Genomic DNA, 21606 nt, shown 5'->3' with positions numbered 1-21606 from the left:
AGACCTACGTGATCGTCATCGACGGAGGTGCGAGAAGACAATAGGAAAAGCGAAGCCGACGAAGAAGAAGGCATGTGAGAGATGCATTGCATCAAAGGTCAAGTGCGACTACGAAAAGCCCGCCTGTACGAGCCCGCCGCCGTCAAACCTCTCTTGGAGAAGGACAAACGATGGCTAATGGATGTATCTAGGCAATCGCTGCACATCGCGGTCCGTTCAATGCGAATACAAGCTTGGGTCTCAAATTCGTTTGCCGATAGACTCATCGTTGGCCTGGCAAAATCCCCTGTCAGCCGCCTCTCTGACGACAAACGTGACAAGCAACAGCGATGTGAATAATCTCATACCAGGACTGCTCCCAACGGCGACGACGACAAGCGCAAACTATATCTTCGGCTTATCTACAGCGGCTGGACCCTTGAATTCTCTCGACTTGCTCGCAGGTCATGCCGATCCATCGTCATGTTTATGGGATCCCAACTCGGTTAGCAGACGAGATGGACGCTTGACTAGTAATCACGGCTCCGGGGCATCAAACAAGTCAACATCTGGATTGGACGATGAATCCCCACGCGATGTAGCCATGGATGAGCCAAACTGGACGCGGGAGCTGCTACAATCCTCCTCCTTGTACTTTGAGGGAGCGAAACAAAGCGATGGAAGAACCGAGGAACCTCCCCAGGTCTCGTACCGGTTCCGGTTCCGAAGAGAACAATTCCCCCCCTCAGTCTGATCAGTCACCGATGGTTTCTACGCCCTTGTCATTTACCAGTCTATCTGACCCGCTCCCCAACGTGTATCGATCAAGGGTTTCGTTGAGAAATTCTGGCAGTCTGGCAGAAATCGTCAAGCACTCCACGACGGGACCAACCTCCTCGCTGCCCGGTCTCGTTTGCATTGACGATGCCATAAGAATGACAGTTGAATACCCGCTTCGCATGCTGGCGGATACATTTCGATCCCCATTCATTCACCCCAAGCTTGCTCGAGAATGCCCCAAGGGGATGCCGCAACCGATTGCCGAGGCGTTGGCCTGCGTCGGGATGAAAATGCACTCGGAACAGCCCGGACTGCAGTTTGTTTGTGACGTGTTTCAAGATCAGCGGGACAAGTTGATCAAGGAAATTGTGAGCATCAAATCGCCCAGTCGTACAAAACAGTAGCTGCTGCTAACTATATTAGCCATCGACATCCGACAGGAATGATCTCGAGGGCGTCTGCGCCTTATTGCACGCCATGTGCATCTACCAGATCGAGGGGTTGTTGTCCGATAATAGATACAGCTCGAAACTTGCAACTGCAGTGCTACATCACGAGTATCTCGTCAGGGTAAGCGTTTCATTCAGCAAAGTCGACAACCTGCACCCTAACCACTAACACAAGCCCCAGGCAACGCGACGGCTATTGATTGACCTGGAAAAGCCTGTAGCTGTCAACAAAAGACCATACTCGGTGCTTTCGTCACCAACACCCGCCAGTATGTCATGGAGTACATGGTTGGTGCACGAATCGCTTCGACGCACAGTATTCCTCATCTTCATAATCCATCATCTGCTCGGAGTAGCCAAGATCTTGGACCCGGCGTATTTTGAGCCATTATTTCCTCAAGATCTCTTCGACGCCATCCAGTTACCCTCTGACGAGTCGCTATGGCTTGCTGAAAGTGAAGAAGAGTGGCACGCTATTCGACGTGCTCTTCGGCACACGGATGCGCGTGCTGGTCCCCAAAGGCTGAGACTTGCAGTTAGCCTTGCCAAACGCCAAAAGGAAATTTCGGAGCGGGAAGGCGGAACCGTTAATGAAGATGACGAGCCTGGAGATGCCTCTTTTCTGGAACGACTGCCGGAGGTGAGCAGGTTGATTGTCAGCGTGGCGTCTCTTAACGTAAGGGATATGTAAAAACCGGTTTTACTGTCAAAAGGGGCGAGACGGGGGGAGGATATTTGAGCCAGTAACAGCATCAGATGAGCGAAAATGAAGTGTTTTGTTCTGAACTGTCTTGACAAGTATTTACAAGCGTGACTGACATCAGGGCTCGAAGCCATCCAGCCAAGACTGTAATTGAGCCGCCCTCAGTGCCGCGTCACCAATCTCTACCCATGCACACCCGTTGCTCCCAGATGCAGCTCCTCTACTATCCGCAAACGCATAGAGAACCTTTTGTACTGTTCTCGCTCGTTCCGGAACTTCTTTCTGTACATCATCCCAGTCCCAAGCTACATCTTCCACTCTGTCCGTATCGTAGCGGTGAATTTGGATCGTGACCGGGTCGTGGTATGCATCAGCCTGCAGAGAGATGCCGCTTGGCGATACCAGCCTGATTTCACCGAGCTCACAATTCAGAGTCCAGCTTAAACTTGGAACCGATGGAAATGGCTGGCCGCGGCGAAACAAGAAGTCAAGAGTGGCGGACTCCTTGACTCGAGTCGAGGCAGGAAGTGTTCCTGCAGGGCCATGTCAGAATTTTGCAGATTTACATTGTGGCAACTCCAATAGGATATACCGTGGAGGGAGAGAAAGTCGGGAACGTTTGAACGGATGGCATCTATAATCTCATTGCTGCTTGGGTCTCGGACGCGAATTTCCGGGCGTTGGAGTTGAAAATGCGCATTGACTGAATCGGGGATGAAATCTCCAACCACAGATTGGACAAAGTCGATGACTGATTCCAGGTATTCGTGTCAGATTTTCCCGATTGTAATAAATGAACCGCGTGTTTTCAACTTACCATGTCCAAAGCCAATCGTAATCGGATTACCACCAACGCCGCCATCAGCAAAATACTTTAAACCAACAGGCAGTATTTCCCTGTCTTTGGTGCCGCCATAAGCCCTCACTTCACTACTCAAAACCTTACCAATCGAGTTACCGTCCAGTATTTCCTTTATTTTCAACACAGGCGCAGCCCATCGCCCCTGCAGACCAACTAGAACCTTTGTGCCACTCGCCTTGCCGGCGTCGACAAGTTGTCGGATCTCTTTTGTGTTGGACGCAATCGGCCACTCTATGTATACGTCTTTGCCGGCTTTAATGCTAGGTAGCACCGTTTCAAGATGTTTATCCACACGAGTGTTGCAAATAACAAAGTCAACGTCCGGGTCGGCTGCCAGGTCCTCTGGATTTCCGTACGCTTTTGTGTCCGGGCCGAGCTTGTAGGTTTGTATGGCTGCTTCTGCGGCAGACACACTGCTGTTGCAAAGAGCAGTAACGCGGTATCGCGATCGGCCGGCTGGGTTCTGAAAGTTTGGCAAGTGAGCGGCCGAGGCCCATTTTGTTACAGCAGACGCCGAGAGGCCAATCAGGCCGACGCGGATTGGCTGTGTTGTTGACATTACGAGGAAATCCCTGGCAGGATGCCTTGTGCCGTGTAAGTAATAACGTCGAGACTTGAAAGAACCACGCGTGTCAGCGTACCTTGTTGATAATAAACCTAGAAATGCTTACAGCAATTGGCATCCACGCCATGGGCCAATTTCTCATTTAATCTACACATTTCACTTACTTACCAGGTAGGAGCCGAGCGATTGGTTACCCATTCACGTCAGGAAACGTCCGAAGCCCATCATTTTTTTCTTCTTAACCCTGCCCCAGAAATTTGCGTCATGCCAACAAAGGCCAATCATCTCCGAAAATAGGTAACGGGACATGGGGCCACATTGTTGGGTGTTTTATCGACAGGACTGTGTCTGGTGGCGTAGCAAATTCGGGGAGTTGGGCATTTACAGATAGACTCGGGACACGGGGAATTTGTTACATCACCATGATCAAGTTTAGAATACCAATCACAAGGGAACTAACTGTTTTGCGGACTCTTGTGTGTCATGCCCGTTGGTTTGTAATTTTCAAACCACCTTCGTACTACAATTTGATCAATGTAACGTGCTTTAGCCGGATTACGGACTACCATGTTTATGCAATGCAAGGCGCCCGCGATTTCACTGCAAATGTTCATCTACAGCTCTCCATTGTCCTCAGCATCTTGCAGAAGATGCTCTGGCCATCCATTGACCCTGCCACCGGGCAAGTTGAGATGGACTTTCTGCACGCCTCCCACACCAGTGATCCATAGATCCTTGCTCCCTTTCCCAGCCCAGGTGTTGCCTACAGCGGTAAACTTGGTCTGAATCTTGAGTATCAGTTCTCCCGTTGGATCAAGAACGTCAATGCCGTCGCCGACGCCAACGAGGACGTATCCGTTGTCAGCGACACGAAGGCCATCGGGGAGCCACTGAAAAGAGCGACTGGTCAGCAAAGCTCGATCGTTTCATAAAGTAGCTTTGAGATTCAGCAAGTCCCTTGGTTTTTACCTTGTGAGTCAAGTGCCATGGTCGGGCATTTCCCAGCGCTGTTCCATTGTGAATCACGTCGAATGCCCAGACAACATGAGGATCCGTCACATTATACGGGTTGTAAATGACTTGTCCTACCGCAGGGGGATGATCGGGTACCGTCTCGGCGCCTGAATCGGCGACATAGAGTGTTTTGAAGTCGGGAGAAAAGGCGATGCCGTTGGGTTGCTTCAGTCTCTGGTCTACGATGCGCACGGAACCCGTCTTTGGATTGAAGCGATACACCGCGGGAGCCAACACCGGGTGATAGGCACTTACTCCATTGCCAAAGGAGTAGTCTATATAGACTTGTCAATTCCGTCGGTTGGCTCCAAAGTTGGCGACTGGTATGAATTCTTTCACTCACCATCGTCTGTGAACCAAATATTACCCTCTCCGTCCATTGCAATGTCATTGCAAGTGCTAAAGTAGTAGCCAAAATAATTGTTTAGCAGGACATGCGACTCGCCACTAGTGGCATTAAGCGTATAAATGCCTGGTCGAGCAACGGTGCCATCAGGACCGAGAACATCGGGGCTCGAGCCGCCGACGCAGAAATAAAACAGCCCATTGCGATAGATGCCACCTGTAGGTGAATAAAGCGGTGGATCAGCCTTCTTCCGCTTGACCTCGGGATTCTTCTCATTCAAGTCAATGACTTTTTGAGAAATTTCACCCCCAGAAAGCTGGGAAAAGTAGACCTCATTCGTGTAAGGATCATATACCGTCGCGTCGTGGAATAACGGAGTAATCTCGAATGCAAACTCAGAGGTAGGCTCGTCTCCAAGGATTTCAAGACCACGCTCCTTGTCGTAGACTATGAAGTCGGCGTCCTTGACAAGGTCCCAGGAAGGATCGGCAGGAATCTTGGTTTGGGCGTACGAGTGCTGGTCAAGAGGGTTTATGGAATCTGGCGGGCGGTCACGCTCAAAGTTGCCGGGCATGACGGCCGAATAGCCGTTTATGCAGACAATGTTGGCTGTGCTGGGACCACATTTCTCAGTCAGAGGTTTTGTCGACGAGACGTGGTGCCCTGAAACCGGGACAAGTGGTGATTGCTCCGAATTGACGTCGACAGTAGCGTCGTCTGGTGAGAAGACGCCAATTGCAATGACGACGTCTCTAAGTGGAAGACGCATTTTTGACTTTTGTTTCGATGCAATTCAATGGAGAAAACTGACTGTTAGCTGAGAGCCTAGGAAATCTCAAATGGGAGCTGTTTTCTCAGAAGCGCGTCTTTTTGATTGAACAACTACATTGAGAGTTTGCAAAACGAGCCCTTGGCTGTTTCATAGTCCCCGCTGCTCCGATCGATGGCTTGACGATTGCTTAGCAATTTCAAGCGCAAAATGGTCAATGTTGACAAAAGGTTCTTCAGATAAGATGCCTGCATGCGATTGTTGGTGAGGTACAAGTGTGTCGAGGGCCGGAGCATGGGGATCGGAGGTAATGGCTCGGAGAAAAGTGGCTGATCTGTTTCAACAACAAAATCCCGGCTGTTGCCCACCTCCGGTGATGTGGCTGCCGGTTGGTTCGGAGACGATTGAGAAAAGACAATAGGAGCGGACATCGGAGATGCGTGTTTGTCTGCCCTGTCGTGCGCCATTTCAGGTGGCCCCCTAACCCTAACCCTAACCCTATTAAATGTACGCTACTCTAGCTTTAACATTTCTCGGGCTATTAGTATCCTGTCCTTAAATTTTACTAAGTCCCTATTATATAACCTGTTAAACACACTTATAAGACCGAATATAGCTTTAATAAAATATACGGCTAGCTATTATTAGCTAGTAAAAATATACTACTAAAAAACGTTAATTATCTTAGCTAAAAGTAGCTTTAAGTTTTACCTATATAAAAACATTTTACTTTTATAAATTTAAAAGCTATAAAAGCTATTTACAATTACTTATAGCTATTAATTAAGCTAATTAATACTTTATATAGCTTTTATAATAGCTACGTATAACTAATACATGATCTGCAAGCGATGAAGCCACCAGAATTTACCAGAGACCTGGCTACGAGCAAAAGCTGAGCGAGCTTGTCAAGGTGCGCGGCGTCCATTTTTGCATTTGCAGCAGCTCCAGTTCGTGCTGATATGTCAAAGAATCTCAGTGTGACCCTTGCTGCAAAGTTTGACCTTGGCAAATCAAATGGTGACCCAAAGTCGATGTCAGACTTATTTACCAGTCAAGGTATTCTCTTTGTGTATAATAGTAGGCGGAATAAATGCAATCAGAGACTCCGGGCTTGGCATATAGCCCTAACCAAATCCTGTCGAAGACAAAATGGCAATTCTAGGTAATAGCTCAGTAAAAGTCCAGTGGTCAGCTACAATCATGTACCGTTAACTATTCTGGCTTCTGTCCAACAACAAAATTTATCTTTGGCGCAACTCCGTAATCAAGTAGCTCTCCCCTCAAATCATCCAACAATGCATGAAACTCCTCTACAGTCTCAGCAGCTCCTGGGATACCACCGACTGGCCATTTCTGCCCGAATCCGCGGAATGTATCAATCCACATGTCTGCCGACTTCTCCCTCCACTTTTCCTCTCTGGCCTTTGCGCCATACCCCAAGCTGTATTGTGTCTTGGATACAACTTGAAATCCAGCTTGTTGAAGGAGCTCCTCTAAACGGTAGGCAATGTACATGTCCATGCCGAAATTTGACCCGCTCCATTGTTGAACCTTGGTAATTTTGGCCAGATTGGGAAATTTCGAAGCATCGAATGAATGGTCTCTATCGATCCATTGGGCTTCAACGAGCTGGATGTAGCCCCTCGGCTTGAGAAGAGAGTAGTGGTTCTTGAGCACCTTTGGCCATTCTGCCCCCGGAAGGCCCCAGACCAAGAGGCGCTGGTGGATGAGGTCGAATCCGCCCTGCCACTGCAGTGAAGGCGGCGGAGGACCCCTAATGTCAACTTCGCGAAGGTCCAGCTCTCCAGCATCTCGGGGGAAAAGGGCAGAGGCGATGTCGATGCCGTGCAGTGACCATTTTGTTGACGGGTACAGACGAGGGAGATCCCTCAGCCAAGTACCTGTGCTAGAGTTCAGTCATAATATCCACATAATGGGCATCATGTTACATGTATAAAGTGATTGTAAAGTGCGTATGTCGTATCGAGAAAGTTGGAAACTTACCATCTGCCGCACCCGAATCGAGGACTTTCACCGCTGGCTTCAGAGGTGCAGTGAGCAATACGCCTCCGGTTGACGATAGAATAAAGGCATGTTGTGTCTTGAGCCGTTCAATCTCCTTTGCATGATGGGGTAAAAGGTAAACGCCTTCGGTTCCGGCAAAGCGATTGCCTCTTTCATCAGCGGCTGCTTGTCCTCCTGCCACACTCATGATGAATTTGCTATTGGCTGTATAGTGCTGTCCCAAAAGCGAAGTCAGTGTGAGACAAATGAACTTGACAGCTTTAGAATACACAAGCTGCAATTATAGGCCAAGGAAGAGACGTCCACCGTGTTGGGAGTCATTTACTTTTGGTTTATGCTGAATTTGCTTCCTTTTCTTCAACACAGAGTTTGACATGGTATCCGTTTTGACGTTTCCTTCGTTCTCTGCGCAGATGACACCGACGCCACCATGTTGGTGCTGTCTGTACCAGCGGTTGATGGTTCGGACTTCGGACGCTTGAGCTGAAAAGCACGTCACCTCGGTTAGCGGTTCCGCCATAGATTATAGTCCAAATACAGGAAGACAGCATCGAGCTCTCGAGGCCATCGGTACTACACTGTTTCGAGTCCCAAGTTTAAACATGATAGTCTAGCAACATTGCACTGCTACCCAAACTTCCACGCGGCTCGATCCACCTCCTCATGTTGAGGCCTCTGGCACACTCAAATTCACTTGTTCACATTACCCGTCATCTGTGTGGCGTCAAAATGGCCACTGACCCCATTTTGAGTGAATGGCAATTCCGGACGGGCGTGTACACACCCAAACAGTTCATGAGGGAGATCGCCACCCTGGTAGAAAGCGTCATCATCCAGCTTGGCCCAGACTCGCCTGGGGAAGCAGACACTCGCTCAATCCTCTTTGACGGGCTCCGATCCAGCTTATCGCACGAAGGTCGCGAAGCAACACTGCATCTGGCAGATTGGAAAAGCGACGAGCCATCGCCAATAACACAGCATATCCTCAGAATTGGAAAGACCCTTGACAACTATGCTCACGAGTACAGCGGCGTCGTGCCGGGAGATGCTAGTCTCACAATCTTCAGCCCTTGTGAAGGACATAGATGGGTTCCACCAGCAGGACGGCTGTTACGGAGTCATCGCAGCTCACCCAACTTGATGATGCTCTACAATGAGTGGCTCCATCAAATCACTTGCCTTCGGGATGGATTGATTCCCTTCGAGAACTTCGAGGACGTCCAGCTCAACCCCTACACACAATCGTCTCCCGCAATTAGTCAGTAACGTCATTCAAGCCCGCGTCCTTACAATTGAAGTTGGGAATCCCGTCCAAGAAATTGAGGCTGCACGCCCCGTGTCAGGTGTAGAGGCAAAGCGTAAGGTTTATGACGTTTCAACGGTCCTATCTAATCCTACAGTGGTGGAAAATGCCGCCGTGTATCCTGTTATTATGAAGGCAAGCAATGAGGTTGAGCGTTTGGCTTTGCTAAGAAAACTTGAGCAGGTTGGGGTGTACTGGTCTAGCTATGGAGAGCCAGGATCTGAGACGGATGGGAATAAGAATGCGGTGCCTCGATTCTTGATTATTGGAACGGAGTAGACGTTTATTGCATTCATACAGATCCTGTAGGCAGAATTAGAGAAGCTCACCGTTCATTGTCAACGGAACACTTTCATGTCAACTGAGACATAGCGGCAGCACATATGGGTTAGTCACAATTCAACAGATTTAGCATTAGTAATGATTCAGGCCCATGTCTTGGAACGGTTTCCCCGGGTCGTACGGCAGTGGCTGTCGGGCGTCGACCCTGGACCGGCAGTTTGTTGCTTCGGAGAAGAATGGTTCTGAATCAATTCCGGCGCCACAGTTGGTCCTGTATTACTGACGAGTACCCCGAGACAGTTTCAAAATTTCCGTGGCGTTTCCGTATTGAATGTTTTCTTTGAATTGATGACGCAGGGGCACAGGAGCTTGGAGCTCTTGCGAGTGCCGAGCTCAAGCTTAAGCTCGAGAACCAACTTCAACGCGCGTGCTCATGACATTATACTGTTGTCTACTTTTTGAACCATTATGTTTCTTTAGAGTTGACGACAGCTGATTGAACAGTTCAAAGCTTGAATTCTCTTTTAGCCAGCAACTTTGTTCGTTTTCTACCTATTGCAAAATCCTAGGGACAATGGATGGTCGTGTTGCCAGCAGCCCCAGCAGCACGGGCTCGGGTCTCTGGACCAACACACCAGTCGACATGAAACAAATACCTCTCACTTTCGAAAATATCAAAATATCAGCGCCGGATCTAGGGTTCGTTCAAGTTCACACGCTTGCACGAGCAGTCGTCAACACATTCGGCTATGACCAAATTGCGTGGATCTCTCGTCATGTCCTAACGCCGCTGGGTTTGGCACGACCGCCGGGGCAAAAGACAATAATTGACGGATTCACTGGCTTGGTAAAGCCAGGTGAAATGTTATTGGTACTCGGACGTCCAGGCAGCGGTTGTTCAACGCTGCTTCGAGCGACCGCCAACAGATCAACCTTGAGCATTACAGGCGATGTTCACTACGCCGGAATATCTCATATAGACTTTGATCAGAAACACAGGAGAGAAACGATATACCTCCCAGAAGAAGATAAACATATCCCCTCTCTAACAGTGCGACAAACACTAGAATTCGCACTCCGTATGGGCGCTCCAAAAAGTCATCGTGGTGGAAGCAACATCAGCGACGCGGCTTCAGAACTGGCGGCCGTGTTCGGCTTGGAGCACGCTCTCGATTCAACGGCATCTGTGATTTCAGGCGGAGAGCGTAAAAGGTTAGTCAAGTCTCTGAGTGTATCGAATTACTATGGGATTGTTTGCTGACCTGAATATCTGAAGGCTTTCCATTGCTGAAGTATTGGCTTCAGGATCGTCTGTGCAGTGCTTCGACAACAGCACGCGTGGGCTCGATTCATCAACTGCGTTGGACTTTGTCAAAGCACTTCGAAGAATGACAGACATTTCACAGAAGACAACACTCGCGACGCTCTATCAGGCTGGCGAAGGTATATACGAGCAATTTGACAAGATTATCCTACTTGATACAGGCCACCAAGTGTATTTCGGACCAATTCATGAAGCAAAGTCATACTTTGAGGACTTGGGTTTTATATACGAAAGTGGACAAACGACATCTGAGTTCCTCACTACCGTTACGGATCCGACAAGACGAAAGGTGCGGGAGGGCAGCATTGCTGAATCACTCAAGACACCCAAGGAGCTTGCTGAAGCCTTTCGATCATCTACCGTCTTTTCCCACTTACAATCTGAGATTTCCAAAGCCAAAAAGGGTCAATCTTCAAAGCCAGACTTGGTTCCAACATCAAAGGTCAACCACTCCTATCCGAGGCAGATACTGGAGTGTCTAAGGAGAGAGGTTCAACTTATCAATGGAAGGCGTCAGGTCTACTATCAGAAATGGATCAACACTATTATTCTTTGCTTAGTTGTTGGCAGCGAGTATTTCAGTATTTCGACGAATGCCTCCGGGGCCTTCACCAGGGAAGGTGCTATTTTCTACGCCATCATCGCCAATGCATGGATGCAGTACCCCGAGTTGTTTGATGCGCACTCTAATCGAGCAGTTCTTGAGCGGCAGTCCTCTCTTAGCATGTACAGGGCCTCCGCTGTTGCGGTTGCACGCATCATTATCGACATTCCAATGATTGCCCTGCAGCATGCTTGGTTCATGGTTGCATACTACTTTCTGGCGCACCACACTGTCGTGTACACGGCCGGAGACTTTTTTTATTTTTACCTTGTTCTGTGCCTTTCCACCATCAACTTTGCAAACTTGCTCAGAATGTTTGCGTGTAAGCTTCAAAGGTGCCTCTTTTGCCGTTTGTGAGACTGACATTGATGGCAGATTATGTGCCCAACGTTGAAGATTGTTTCCGTTTCGGCGGAATTGCCTCGACTACAACTGTCTACTTTGCCGGTTTCCTTATACCCATCAACAAGATGAAACCTGTTTGGTCATGGCTACATTATATCAGTCCTCCACGATATACCTACGAGGCCTTGCTTACGAATGAGTTTCACCGAGTGAATATAACGTGTGACGATGAGCTTATCCCACAGACGGCTGGTGCCACCTCGGCCAACCAGATATGCGCCATCCGGGGTGCGAGAGCTGGTCAGCCATCAGTGCCAGGTCTACAGTATGTCGAGTCGTTCGGCTTCAGTTACTCGAATCGGTGGCGAAACGTTGGCATCTTGATCGCGTTTGCCGTAGCATACATGCTTGTCGGCGTAATCGGCAGCGAAATCATGAATTTCACGCCGCAAGGTGGAAGCCCTATCGTCTTTGCTGCACAGCGCAAAGAAAATGGCACGGACAAGAAGAAAATTGGCACGAGTGATGTGGAAAAATCGGCCGCCACTGATGGTGAACAACCAAAGGTCCATGCCGGACCAAGCCTTATCTGGAAAGACCTTACCGTAGACATAGGCGATAAAAGAATCTTAAACGGGATTTCTGGTTATGTTCGACCTGGGGAACTTACTGCTCTCTGCGGAGCTTCCGGCGCAGGCAAAACAACTCTGCTTAGCCATCTCAGCCAGACGAACGCAGCAGGGAAGCCCGGAGGCCAAATTGAGTTTGGTAATCGGCCACTGGGAATATACTTTAAGAAGATTGCTGGTAATTTACAGCTATTGAGCCTTGTTGATGAACAATACTGAACAGAGACCAGGGTACGCGCAACAATCGGACCTTCACGACGGCACTGCTACCATTCGTGAGGCATTGGAGTTCTCAGCGCTTCTCAGACAGCCTTCTTCGTACAGTTACGAGGAAAGACTTTCCTATGTGGATAAAATTCTTGCAATATTAGACTTGGTAGACTTTCAGGACGCACTCATTGGGGATGCCGACTCTGGGCTGGGCGTGGAGCTGACCAAGCGTGTTACGGTAAGTATAAGTGCTACCAGACAAAGGATACTCTCAACCAGTCCGCTCATGATACTAGATTGCCGTCGAGCTTGTTGCCAGGCCAAAAATACTCTTTGCAGACGAACCTACCTCGGGTCTAGATTCCCAAGGTGCCGCCGCCATTGTGGGTTACCTGAAACGCCTTACACGCCTCGGCCAAGCCGTACTTGTCACTGTGCACCAGCCCTCTGCGACGTTGTTTCGAACATTTGACAATCTTCTTGCCCTGTCTTCAAATGGGGAACAAATCTAGTGAGTAGTACAAGTCTCTCGGAAAGCCTTGATAGCTTACAAATCAAAGTTTTGGCACCGTGGATGACGTTTTGCCTTATTTCGAAAAGAATGGTGCACCGGCACCGGCACCCTGGAACGGCAATCCTGCTGAATTCGTCCTCGAGACAATTGGTGCAGGCATAGGAGGCAAGGGGGCAACTACGTCTCGAGACTGGGCTTCAAAGTGGAAGGATTCCCCTGAAGCTCGAGCCGTATCCGACGCAATCCAGAGGATCAAGAACGGCCCAGACTGGCAAGAGACGACTGAGCTCCAAGAAGCTTTCAACACCCCTTCACTCATTCAGACTTTGTTACTGACGAAAAGGATGCTACTCAACCAGTGGAGAAAACCAGCCTACATCTACAGCAAGATTTGGGTTCATGTCATTCAGGCGATTCTGATTGGATTCACCTTTTTCCAACTAGGTACTTCACCTGTTGATTTACAGAGCAGGTTAGTCACCGAATTTACATCTTGTATCAAATCTACTTCTAACAAATCAGAGCATTCGGTGCCTTTTCCCTCATCTTTCTGGTCAACACCATCGTCAACCCAATCTTGGCACGTTTTTTTGGACAGCGGCTCCTTTGGCAGGCACGAGAAGGGCCGTCTCGAACTTACAGCTGGATTGCGCTTTGTAATGCCAGCTTCCTGGCCGAAATACCAGCCATAATCGTCACTGGTGTTACGTATTTCCTACTATGGTACTTCCTTACAGGACTTCCGCTGGGTGAAGCCGCGGGTTACGCATTCTTACTAGTCATGATTTACGAAGTGTTTGAGATGAGCTTTGGCTTGTTTGTCACTGCCCTGAGTCCCGATCTTAAATTCGCCGGGCTAGTTCTTGTGTTCCTTGTCACCATATTCAATTGGTTCAACGGCGTGGTCGTGCCATACCATCAGATTCAAGTATTCTGGAGATATTGGGTGCGTATACTATACCTTAGGGGCTCGACCCGTATCGTTTATGCTGACATGCAAAGTTGTATTACATCAACCCCCTCACATACCTCTTTGGGGGCATGATTATCGCTGTCAATGCCGGCGTACACGTGAATTGTGACGAGGATGATCTCTTCTCGTTCCCGCCTCCATCTGGTCGGACTTGCGGCGACTATGCCAGCGCTTGGGCACAACAGGCTCGGGCGAACCTGACGAATCCGCTCTCTACAGATATGTGCCATGTCTGCCAATATATTTCGGGAGACCAGTACCTCGCCAGGTACAATTTGCACAACGGCCAGTTGGCGAATAATATGTGGGCATACCTGGCTGTTTTCCTGCTATTTACGCTGGTTAATGTTGCCTGCTTTTATTTGTTTACATGGGCCACAAAGGTTAAGCGGTGGAAGCTATTTTACTTTTTTTGAACTGGCTTGCACTATATTGTATTGAAACCAATCACTGGCCGACTAGTGCCTCTGTCGCAACGTCAACAAAAGGGAAGACCGACAGAAAAAAGGCCCAATTAGACCTTAATTTAGTAAATACGGTTAATAGAATACAAGCATTCAATACTCACTCATTGTATTGAAATATCTCAATGTCAATACTTACAGTGCAGCCCCAATAAACGGCTCACGCGTGCGTCTTGCTGTCAAAAGATAATGACGCGCCATATGGATAGATTCCTAAGCTAGCGAGCAAACGCTCCTAGTTCTATGTAAAACTTGGCACCAATAACAAGATCAAATCGATACGCGGGGCACCCCATGAACCAAAGATGGTATCAACTCCAGAGGTGATACACTAGGAGGAGTACCCAAAAACCGAGCTCTGTACTCCTCCTGACCATCTCTACAACGTTGCTTTCCAACTTTTTCAACATCACTCAGCATGTCCGAAACCTTGTCCACAAATCTTTGGGCCTGCTCCCTTGAAAGCCGGGGATCGCAAAGGCTCTTATAATTGCTCCGCAAATCGACATGGTCTAGCTCATCAGGAACGGCATCGACACACTCGACCACCTGTTCCCCAGTTTGCTCCAAATGCAACCCACCCAGATGCAAGCCATGCGCGGCTAAAGCATCAATGGTGTACTTGACTTCCCTCAGCATCACCTCCAAGCTCCTTGTCTTGTTGCCTTGGTGGGAGAAGGTGTTGCCGTGGCAAGGATCGCACATCCAAACGGGTAAATATGGGCTTTTCTTAACAGCAGCCAGAATTGCCGGCAGCTTGGACTTTACTTGATCGGCACTCATGCGAGTGATCAGTGTAACACGGCCCGGCTCACTGGGACTGTCCTTGCCACAAATGGATTCAAGGATTTGAACAACATCGGTTGCATTGGTTGTGGGACCAATCTTGACGCCAATCGGGTTGCGGAGACCTCTGACATATTCGAGGTGAGCACCGTCAAGCTGGCGAGTGCGATCCCCTATCCAGAGAAATGTAGCAGAGGTATTGTAGCCTCCTTTGGTTAACGAGCTCTCAAAGGGCAAATGCAGAGCTTCGTGTGCAGTAGCGAGTGGTACACTATGTGAGATTCGTCAGGAGACGCTTCATCAACCAGACATTGGCTGAAACAGGGTTATGCATACCCGGTAGAGACCAACTTGTGCAGGATGGCTACAGAGTGCCAATATCCGTGTAAGAGCCTGTTCGGATCGGGCTCCCGGTCTGTGATGGCAGGGCCATTGACATTGTGTCCCCTGAAAGCCGATACTTCGCGGCCATCAGACGTTATTTCGGTGAGCTTAGATCTAGGCTTGGAATATTGGCCCGCTATCCTGGCCATGATGTGCACGGGAAGCCCCGTGGCGGCTTCAATACGGCGAGCTTGGCTGTATAGAAGCTCTATTTTCTGAGCTATGATGTGATCTTTTGTGTCGTCAAAGCTCTCTGCGCAATCACCCCCTAGAAGCAAGAAAGCCTCCCCTCGCGCCGCTGCAGCGTATCGCTTTCGCGCTGCTTCAATCCTCGCCGGAGTGACAAGGGGAGGGAGCTCCGAGAGTCTTGTTAAGACAGCATGAAGGTGGCTTTCATCAGCATAGATAATTCGCTGCTCATGCACCGGCTGAGACCTCCATGATTGAGGGGACCATGCCGGCTTGTGAGAGACAGACGAGGGTCTGCTAGTTTGCATATTGAAGTCTGGTACTTGCTTGGGGCAAATTTATCAAAAAGATTTTGAATACTTGTTGTGATGCTATATTTCGAAACAGTGCATAGCTGCTTCTCTTCTAGCGTTCATTTACCGACTCGTAAATAAGGTCATGATTGTATGCTTACTCTCGATCGACACCATCTTGAATCTTCTGGAAACCGACGGAGGTATGCGGCTTTCGGCAGTGAATCTCAGCTGCCACTTCCTCCGAAACTGCCCGTGAAGGAAGCCATCTTCGCCCTAGGAAAATGTGTGTTACTTTACCAGTATCTGATTGGGCAACCTTGGGTGTTATGTCGATGGGATCTTGGCCCCCCCCCTTCGGATGTCCTCGCCCGACACGGAAACTCACGTAGCGGCGTAGTTCCTATTGTCTCCAATCTGCTCCGAGTTGGAACAATTCCAAGGCGTATGTATGAGCAAACGCCGGTGGTGCGGGAATGGCGCCATACAACTGGCATTGGTGGCCTCCGAATTAGGAAAGAAACCTAGACCACGTTTTGTCTAGCGACTCCAATTGGTAGATACGTCTTTTGGTATACGATGAATATAACTCAGAGGACCTCAGCACAACTTGCTGCCCAGGGTTGCTACCAGTACTAACTGACATCGACACCAGATTCATCATTATGTTGTTCGACTCAACTCTTGACGTCCCCCCTCTGCCATCGAGTGACGTATTCAACTACGTTTTTCACTATGGGCGGCGTCCATATCCCTGGAGCAGAGTCGTCTACCGCGTTGACGGTACAGACGAAACTCTCACCTTGGCGCAACTGGAAGAGAAAAGTCGTCGCTTCGCGAGGGCAATCAAGAAAAAGTACGGCGTACAACCAAATGATGTAGTGTCAATAGTAGCAAAGGATAAGGCGCGTTTTGCACCTCCCAATGATCAGCAACTGGTATCCGACTGACCTAGACATCGTAGATCCAATATCCCATTGCGTTTTTTGGTGCGCTGGCTGCCGGTGCTACTGTTGCTCTAATTCCTCATCAGAAGGATTTGTCTGCTGAAGATGTTGCTGGTCGACTGTCCCAGTCCAAGTCCAAACTCCTGATCACGGACGGCGCTTTATTGCATATCGCCGAGACCGCGTCCGGCCTAGTTGGAGGCGTACCCATTATCACGCTGGATAACGCAGACAACGAGACCGCAAACCTGCAAGATTTGCTGTCACAAGCGCTGCCTAGTGAAAGCACCTTTGAACTAAAGTCTCACAAGGAAGCCGAGGAACACGATGCCTTCATCAACCGCACCAGCGGCTCAACAGGCAACATGAAATCAGTCCTTGTCTCACACAGCCATTACATTGCCACCCTGGAAGCCACTTGGAGAACAGTCCCGGTCAGTACAGATCCCGAGCGCGATGTCTGGCTGACTAGCTCGTCACTGGGTTTCCTGATCAATGCCAAACTCTTCATGTTGCTAAACATCTTGCTGGGCATTCCTGTGGTCATCATGCCCGAGCCGCTAGACGAAGAGTCCATCTCCGTTATCCAGCGCCACCAAATTACCTTCATTCTCGTCTTCCCGCCACTGGTGGCCAAACTGGCCAAATCGAACCTCAATCCAAAAGAAGTCGAGAGCATCAAATGGCTCCTTTCCGCAGGCGCAACCATACCAGAGAATCTACGACAAGCACTGGCGACTCGGTTTCCAAAAGTAGACCTCACTCTGGAATGGGGCACGAGCGAGACTATGCTCATTGCCATTCAGACCAGCGATCCTGTGACTCGCAAGGCAGGCTCCAGTGGTATTCTCGTAAACGAAAACAGGCTCGTGTTATCTCCACCGAGACGGGCAAGGAGCTAGGAGCAAGTGAACGGGGCGAACTACTGGTCAGGAACTCACTTGCTCGGTTCCGTGGCTACAAGGACAACGATGAGGCAAATCGTGAGTTTGACCAAGACGGCTTCTTTCATACCGGTGACTACGGATACATTGACGAAGAACGCAATGTCTACATTATTGATCGTTTGAAGGAATTGCTACGTGTGGGAGATGGTTACGGCAGTCGCATTAGCGCCTCTGAGCTTGAAAACGCAGTGTTTGAGCATCCTGCGGTTAGTACCGCCGTGGTGGTTGGCATATGGGACGAGAATACGGCAACGCAACATCCAACGGCTTTTGTCGTTCCCCTGAAGAATTATCAGGACCGTGTGGGACGTGCTCTTGCGGAGGATATCGAAGCATTCATCTCGACCAAACTTACGGGGCTGAGAAGGTTGAGTGGCGGCGTGTATTTCATCGACTCGTATCCTACCACTGGATTCAAGATCAATCGGCGCGCACTCAAGGCCTTGCCCAGGGATGAGGTGAGCAGAGTTGTTGGACAGAGCTTTCATGTTTTTCAACCTGCATTGCACCCTCAGGAACACGCTCATCATGGTCTTTTGACTACCGTTTAAGCGAAAGCCGAAGGAGCCATTGAGCAAAAACAGGGGGAATTTTTGTTTTTGCAGATAGCTTAGCGCAATTTCTGAAATTTATTTCCTGAAACTAGCTGTGTGTACCTCAATCCCATGCCGGAAACAATTCTATTCCAAGATTGCATGACAACTCCAAGTGGCACGTAGGGATCCTGTGTTTTACTCTATGCCAAACCGCACAAGGCACAAAAACATACCAGTCATGTTTTATTTTTCCTGTCAAGGCCATCTTGGTTCAACATGGCTTCCTGGGGCGAGGGATCTTCAGTGGTTGACTGCACTTGACTTTGAGACCCGACGGACATCTGGACCTCTCAGCCCGGGGTTCGGAGGACTTTGGCAACCAGGGTGGTAAACCGCGGAGAATAGTGAATACACCACCGCATCACGCTAAAAGCCACCAAGATGAGGTCACTGGCCAACCAGACGGTTATCAAGCAGAGTCACATTCGACATTCAGTTAGTACATGTAAGCCCGGGGCTCCGGCGTGATTAACCTGCCGGGCTGATGTACAAACGATTTGACCAAAATCGGTACCAGTCACCATGTCAGACTCTCACGACGTCAAAGACCAAAAGTACACACCAATGAAATCTCTGAGCCTGGGGACAAACGCTAATTTTAGGTTTAGGGTTATTTCGGAATCAGTGGATGAGGCCCAGTCGCTTACAGCGGATGGCCTTGAACCAACCGCTTACGAGAAACGAACACTGCGCAGAGAGCCAGAGGGTCTTCCCCTATCCTGTTACATTGTTGCTCTGGTCGAGTTGTGCGAGAGGTTTGCTTACTATGGCTGCAAGGCTCTGTTTCAGAACTATCTCTCCACTGCAGATGGGCTACACATGAGCCGCAAAGCTGCAACTGCATTAAATGTCTTCTTCACGTTCTTCTCATACTGTAAGTGTGAAATTCATTTTGCACGGTAATCCATCACTTACCGTTGGGCTGTAGTAACTCCCATCCTTGGTGCCGTCATTGCAGACCACCATCTTGGCAGATATAGGACGATTGTCTTGTTCTCTGTATTCTATGCCATTGGCCTCTTGGTGCTTTGGACAACGGCACTGCCCACGTCCATCAGCCACGACGGAAAACTCGCCGGCTTCATCATAGCCATTGTGACAATTGCCTTGGGCACAGGCGGCATCAAGTGCAATGTTGCGCCTCTCATCGCAGACCAATATTCTCGCAAGTCCATGGCCATCAAAACAAAAGCCAAGACTGGGGAAAGAGTCATAATTGACCCTGCTTTGGCCTATCATCAGATTTACATTGTCTACTATGCCTGCATTGAACTGGGGTCGCTCTCCGGTCTAGCCACTCCGTTTATGGAGAAGCATATTGGGTTTTGGGCGCCGTTCCTTTTAACCTTTTGTGCATTTTGCTGTTTGTGCTCGGCCCAGTTGCTCCCGTGGTTCGAATCGCCGCCAATACTAACCAATCTGCAGTGGCCCTGGGGATTCTGATCCTGGGACAAAAGACCTATGTTACCCAACGCGCAGAGGGTGGTGTGATCACCAAGGCGTTCAATGTAGCCGCCTTGATGACTTTCTACCGGGCAACGGATGCGCCTAAACCCTCCTGGAGGGCAGCCCGTGGCATGTCCCCAGTTTCCTGGGACGACAGTTTTGTTGACGACATCAAAAAGACGCTAAATGCTTGTAAAGTGTTTGCGTTTTACCCCATCATCTGGGTATGCTTCTCCCAGCTGTCGTCCAATCTGGTCTCCCAAGCAGGTCAGATGGAGACACATGGCGTACCCAACGACTTCATGCAAAGTCTTGAACAAATTGCCGTTCTTGTCTTCTTGCCCATCATTGACAGGGTCATCATGCCTCTTCTCAGACGCAGAGGCATCATCCTCCGACCAATCACCCGCATCGCCATAGGGTTTTTCGCCATCGGCCTCGGAATGGCGTATGCTGCCATCGTACAGAAAATCATCTACAACGCACCGCCATGCTATGACCACCCTCTTGCATGTCCAGCCGCAAAAGTTGGCGGAAAATTCCTGCCGAATAAGGTGCACGTTGCTATTCAGACGCCCTTGTACGTTTGTTTCGGCATTGCATCCATCTTTTTGAACGTGGCGGGCCCAGAGTACGCATATACACAGGCTCCTCCCAACTTGAAGAGCTTTATTCAGAGTTTGTACTTGCTGACTGTTGCGTTTGGGAGCGCGTTGGCCATGGCGCTCGTTCCGGTTTCAGTTGATCCTGATGTGCTCTGGATGTTTGTGGGTGTGGCTGTCACGACATTTGTTGTTTTGGCGAGCATGTACTTTACGTTGAGGCATCTTGATAAGCTGGAGGAATAGTTACACTTGAAACGCGGACAAACTAAATCTGGCGACTCTCATACTTTGACCCGTACTCGTGCGTACGTGAAGGACAAGAAGCCAGTTCTATGTTGAGGATGTGCTTCCGGGGTAGAGAGCAAGAACTCCATGCATTAGCATCCTTCTATTCCGGAACGTCACTATTCGGGCCCAGCAGATACTACGACTAAGAAAAATAAGATTTATTTTGGAAATGGGTGGGCGGCGTGCCATGACTACCTAATCAAGAGCCTGTTGAGTTATTCCTTCCGCCGAGGTAGGTTGGACGGAGGCGTTTTGGAAGAAATTGAAGTATTTCAAGAGGATGGAAAGAGAAGTGGTAATTCGTAAACTCATAGTTTATCATGCTCTGCTTGTAAGTTGGGAGAGGAAAACGCTTGTATGTACAGGCCTCTTGTGTTGACTGCCTCAGCCTCCAGAATGACCAGACATTTATACACGACACAGTCACAGCACAGGATAAACCTGTGTTGTTGGTCTGCTGTTACCAGAAAGCTCTGCAAAATGCAAAAGCCGAGGCCACGAACCCTACACACTCACCCAAGTATCCGCTAGTTTGTTGGATGGAAATGCATGTTGCATTTTGCACTCGTTCTGCGCCTGATTGGCCGCGTTTGCAGCAAGCCCAACCGCCTTATCTCGCCCCGGAGAAAGAACCATCCGTGTACGGCTGTACCACTATTTTCTTCGTCTCGCACTCTCATTCTGTCAAGTACCGAGTAAATCAGTGCCTCCATCACACTCAAAAGTCAACCTAGAAAGCGTCGAACGGTACCCGGTCAAGGCAATCATGGTCAAGGACTGGAATTCGATATGTGAATCGCTACGCCAGCTCTATCATCCTGACAACAAGCCACTCCATGAGGTGATGCGACTGGTCAAGAGCACCGTATGCCGGCCGAGTATGAACCCTCTACTCCATGCCATAGACGAATTTCTCTAACCCGGCCTTTATTAGCTAAAGAGCATATCGTTCCCAGCTACTCAAATGGGGCTACATCAAGTA

At 49.3% G+C, this 21606-nt stretch overlaps 9 protein-coding genes across 9 annotated transcripts; 5 read left to right on the top strand and 4 right to left on the bottom strand.

Annotated features, from left to right (window-relative positions):
• Positions 1-656: 656 nt before the first annotated feature.
• Positions 657-1899, top strand: J3458_006974 (uncharacterized protein; the record flags this gene model as incomplete). Its single annotated transcript, XM_007816606.2, has 3 exons — positions 657-1127; positions 1183-1329; positions 1390-1899. 3 exons carry the CDS (start codon positions 657-659, stop codon positions 1897-1899), a joined length of 1128 nt encoding a protein of 375 aa, XP_007814797.2.
• Positions 1900-2028: 129 nt separating this feature from the next.
• Positions 2029-3332, bottom strand: J3458_006973 (uncharacterized protein; the record flags this gene model as incomplete). The annotated part of the gene is made up of 3 exons (XM_007816607.2): positions 2029-2444; positions 2504-2662; positions 2729-3332. The coding sequence occupies 3 exons, from the start codon at positions 3330-3332 to the stop codon at positions 2029-2031; spliced, it is 1179 nt and encodes a 392-aa protein (XP_007814798.2).
• A 620-nt stretch (positions 3333-3952) lies between these two features.
• On the bottom strand, positions 3953-5467 carry J3458_006972 (uncharacterized protein; the record flags this gene model as incomplete). The annotated part of the gene is made up of 3 exons (XM_007816608.2): positions 3953-4228; positions 4308-4627; positions 4696-5467. The coding sequence occupies 3 exons, from the start codon at positions 5465-5467 to the stop codon at positions 3953-3955; spliced, it is 1368 nt and encodes a 455-aa protein (XP_007814799.2).
• A 1215-nt stretch (positions 5468-6682) lies between these two features.
• Positions 6683-7682, bottom strand: J3458_006971 (uncharacterized protein; the record flags this gene model as incomplete). The annotated part of the gene is made up of 2 exons (XM_007816609.2): positions 6683-7371; positions 7475-7682. 2 exons carry the CDS (start codon positions 7680-7682, stop codon positions 6683-6685), a joined length of 897 nt encoding a protein of 298 aa, XP_007814800.2.
• Positions 7683-8224: 542 nt separating this feature from the next.
• On the top strand, positions 8225-8761 carry J3458_006970 (uncharacterized protein; the record flags this gene model as incomplete). Its single annotated transcript, XM_066119138.1, has 1 exon — positions 8225-8761. One exon carries the CDS (start codon positions 8225-8227, stop codon positions 8759-8761), a length of 537 nt encoding a protein of 178 aa, XP_065975774.1.
• Positions 8762-9654: 893 nt separating this feature from the next.
• J3458_006969 (uncharacterized protein) lies at positions 9655-14095 on the top strand (the record flags this gene model as incomplete). Its single annotated transcript, XM_007816610.2, has 8 exons — positions 9655-10292; positions 10357-11330; positions 11384-12160; positions 12213-12430; positions 12489-12703; positions 12753-13178; positions 13229-13652; positions 13709-14095. The coding sequence occupies 8 exons, from the start codon at positions 9655-9657 to the stop codon at positions 14093-14095; spliced, it is 4059 nt and encodes a 1352-aa protein (XP_007814801.2).
• Positions 14096-14413: 318 nt separating this feature from the next.
• Positions 14414-15810, bottom strand: J3458_006968 (uncharacterized protein; the record flags this gene model as incomplete). Its single annotated transcript, XM_007816611.2, has 2 exons — positions 14414-15200; positions 15266-15810. 2 exons carry the CDS (start codon positions 15808-15810, stop codon positions 14414-14416), a joined length of 1332 nt encoding a protein of 443 aa, XP_007814802.2.
• Positions 15811-16460: 650 nt separating this feature from the next.
• J3458_006967 (uncharacterized protein) lies at positions 16461-18240 on the top strand (the record flags this gene model as incomplete). Its single annotated transcript, XM_066119137.1, has 3 exons — positions 16461-16658; positions 16760-17611; positions 17707-18240. 3 exons carry the CDS (start codon positions 16461-16463, stop codon positions 18238-18240), a joined length of 1584 nt encoding a protein of 527 aa, XP_065975773.1.
• A 567-nt stretch (positions 18241-18807) lies between these two features.
• On the top strand, positions 18808-20764 carry PTR2_1 (peptide transporter ptr2; the record flags this gene model as incomplete). The annotated part of the gene is made up of 3 exons (XM_066119136.1): positions 18808-19159; positions 19214-19636; positions 19711-20764. The coding sequence occupies 3 exons, from the start codon at positions 18808-18810 to the stop codon at positions 20577-20579; spliced, it is 1644 nt and encodes a 547-aa protein (XP_065975772.1). The 3' UTR covers positions 20580-20764.
• Positions 20765-21606: the final 842 nt, after the last annotated feature.

Source organism: Metarhizium acridum (genome assembly GCF_019434415.1).
Source record: "Metarhizium acridum strain ARSEF 324 chromosome Unknown scaffold_72, whole genome shotgun sequence".
Taxonomy (NCBI): domain Eukaryota; kingdom Fungi; phylum Ascomycota; class Sordariomycetes; order Hypocreales; family Clavicipitaceae; genus Metarhizium; species Metarhizium acridum.
Note: the sequence above shows the minus strand (reverse complement) of the source record. Positions and strands in the feature narration are given on the sequence as shown.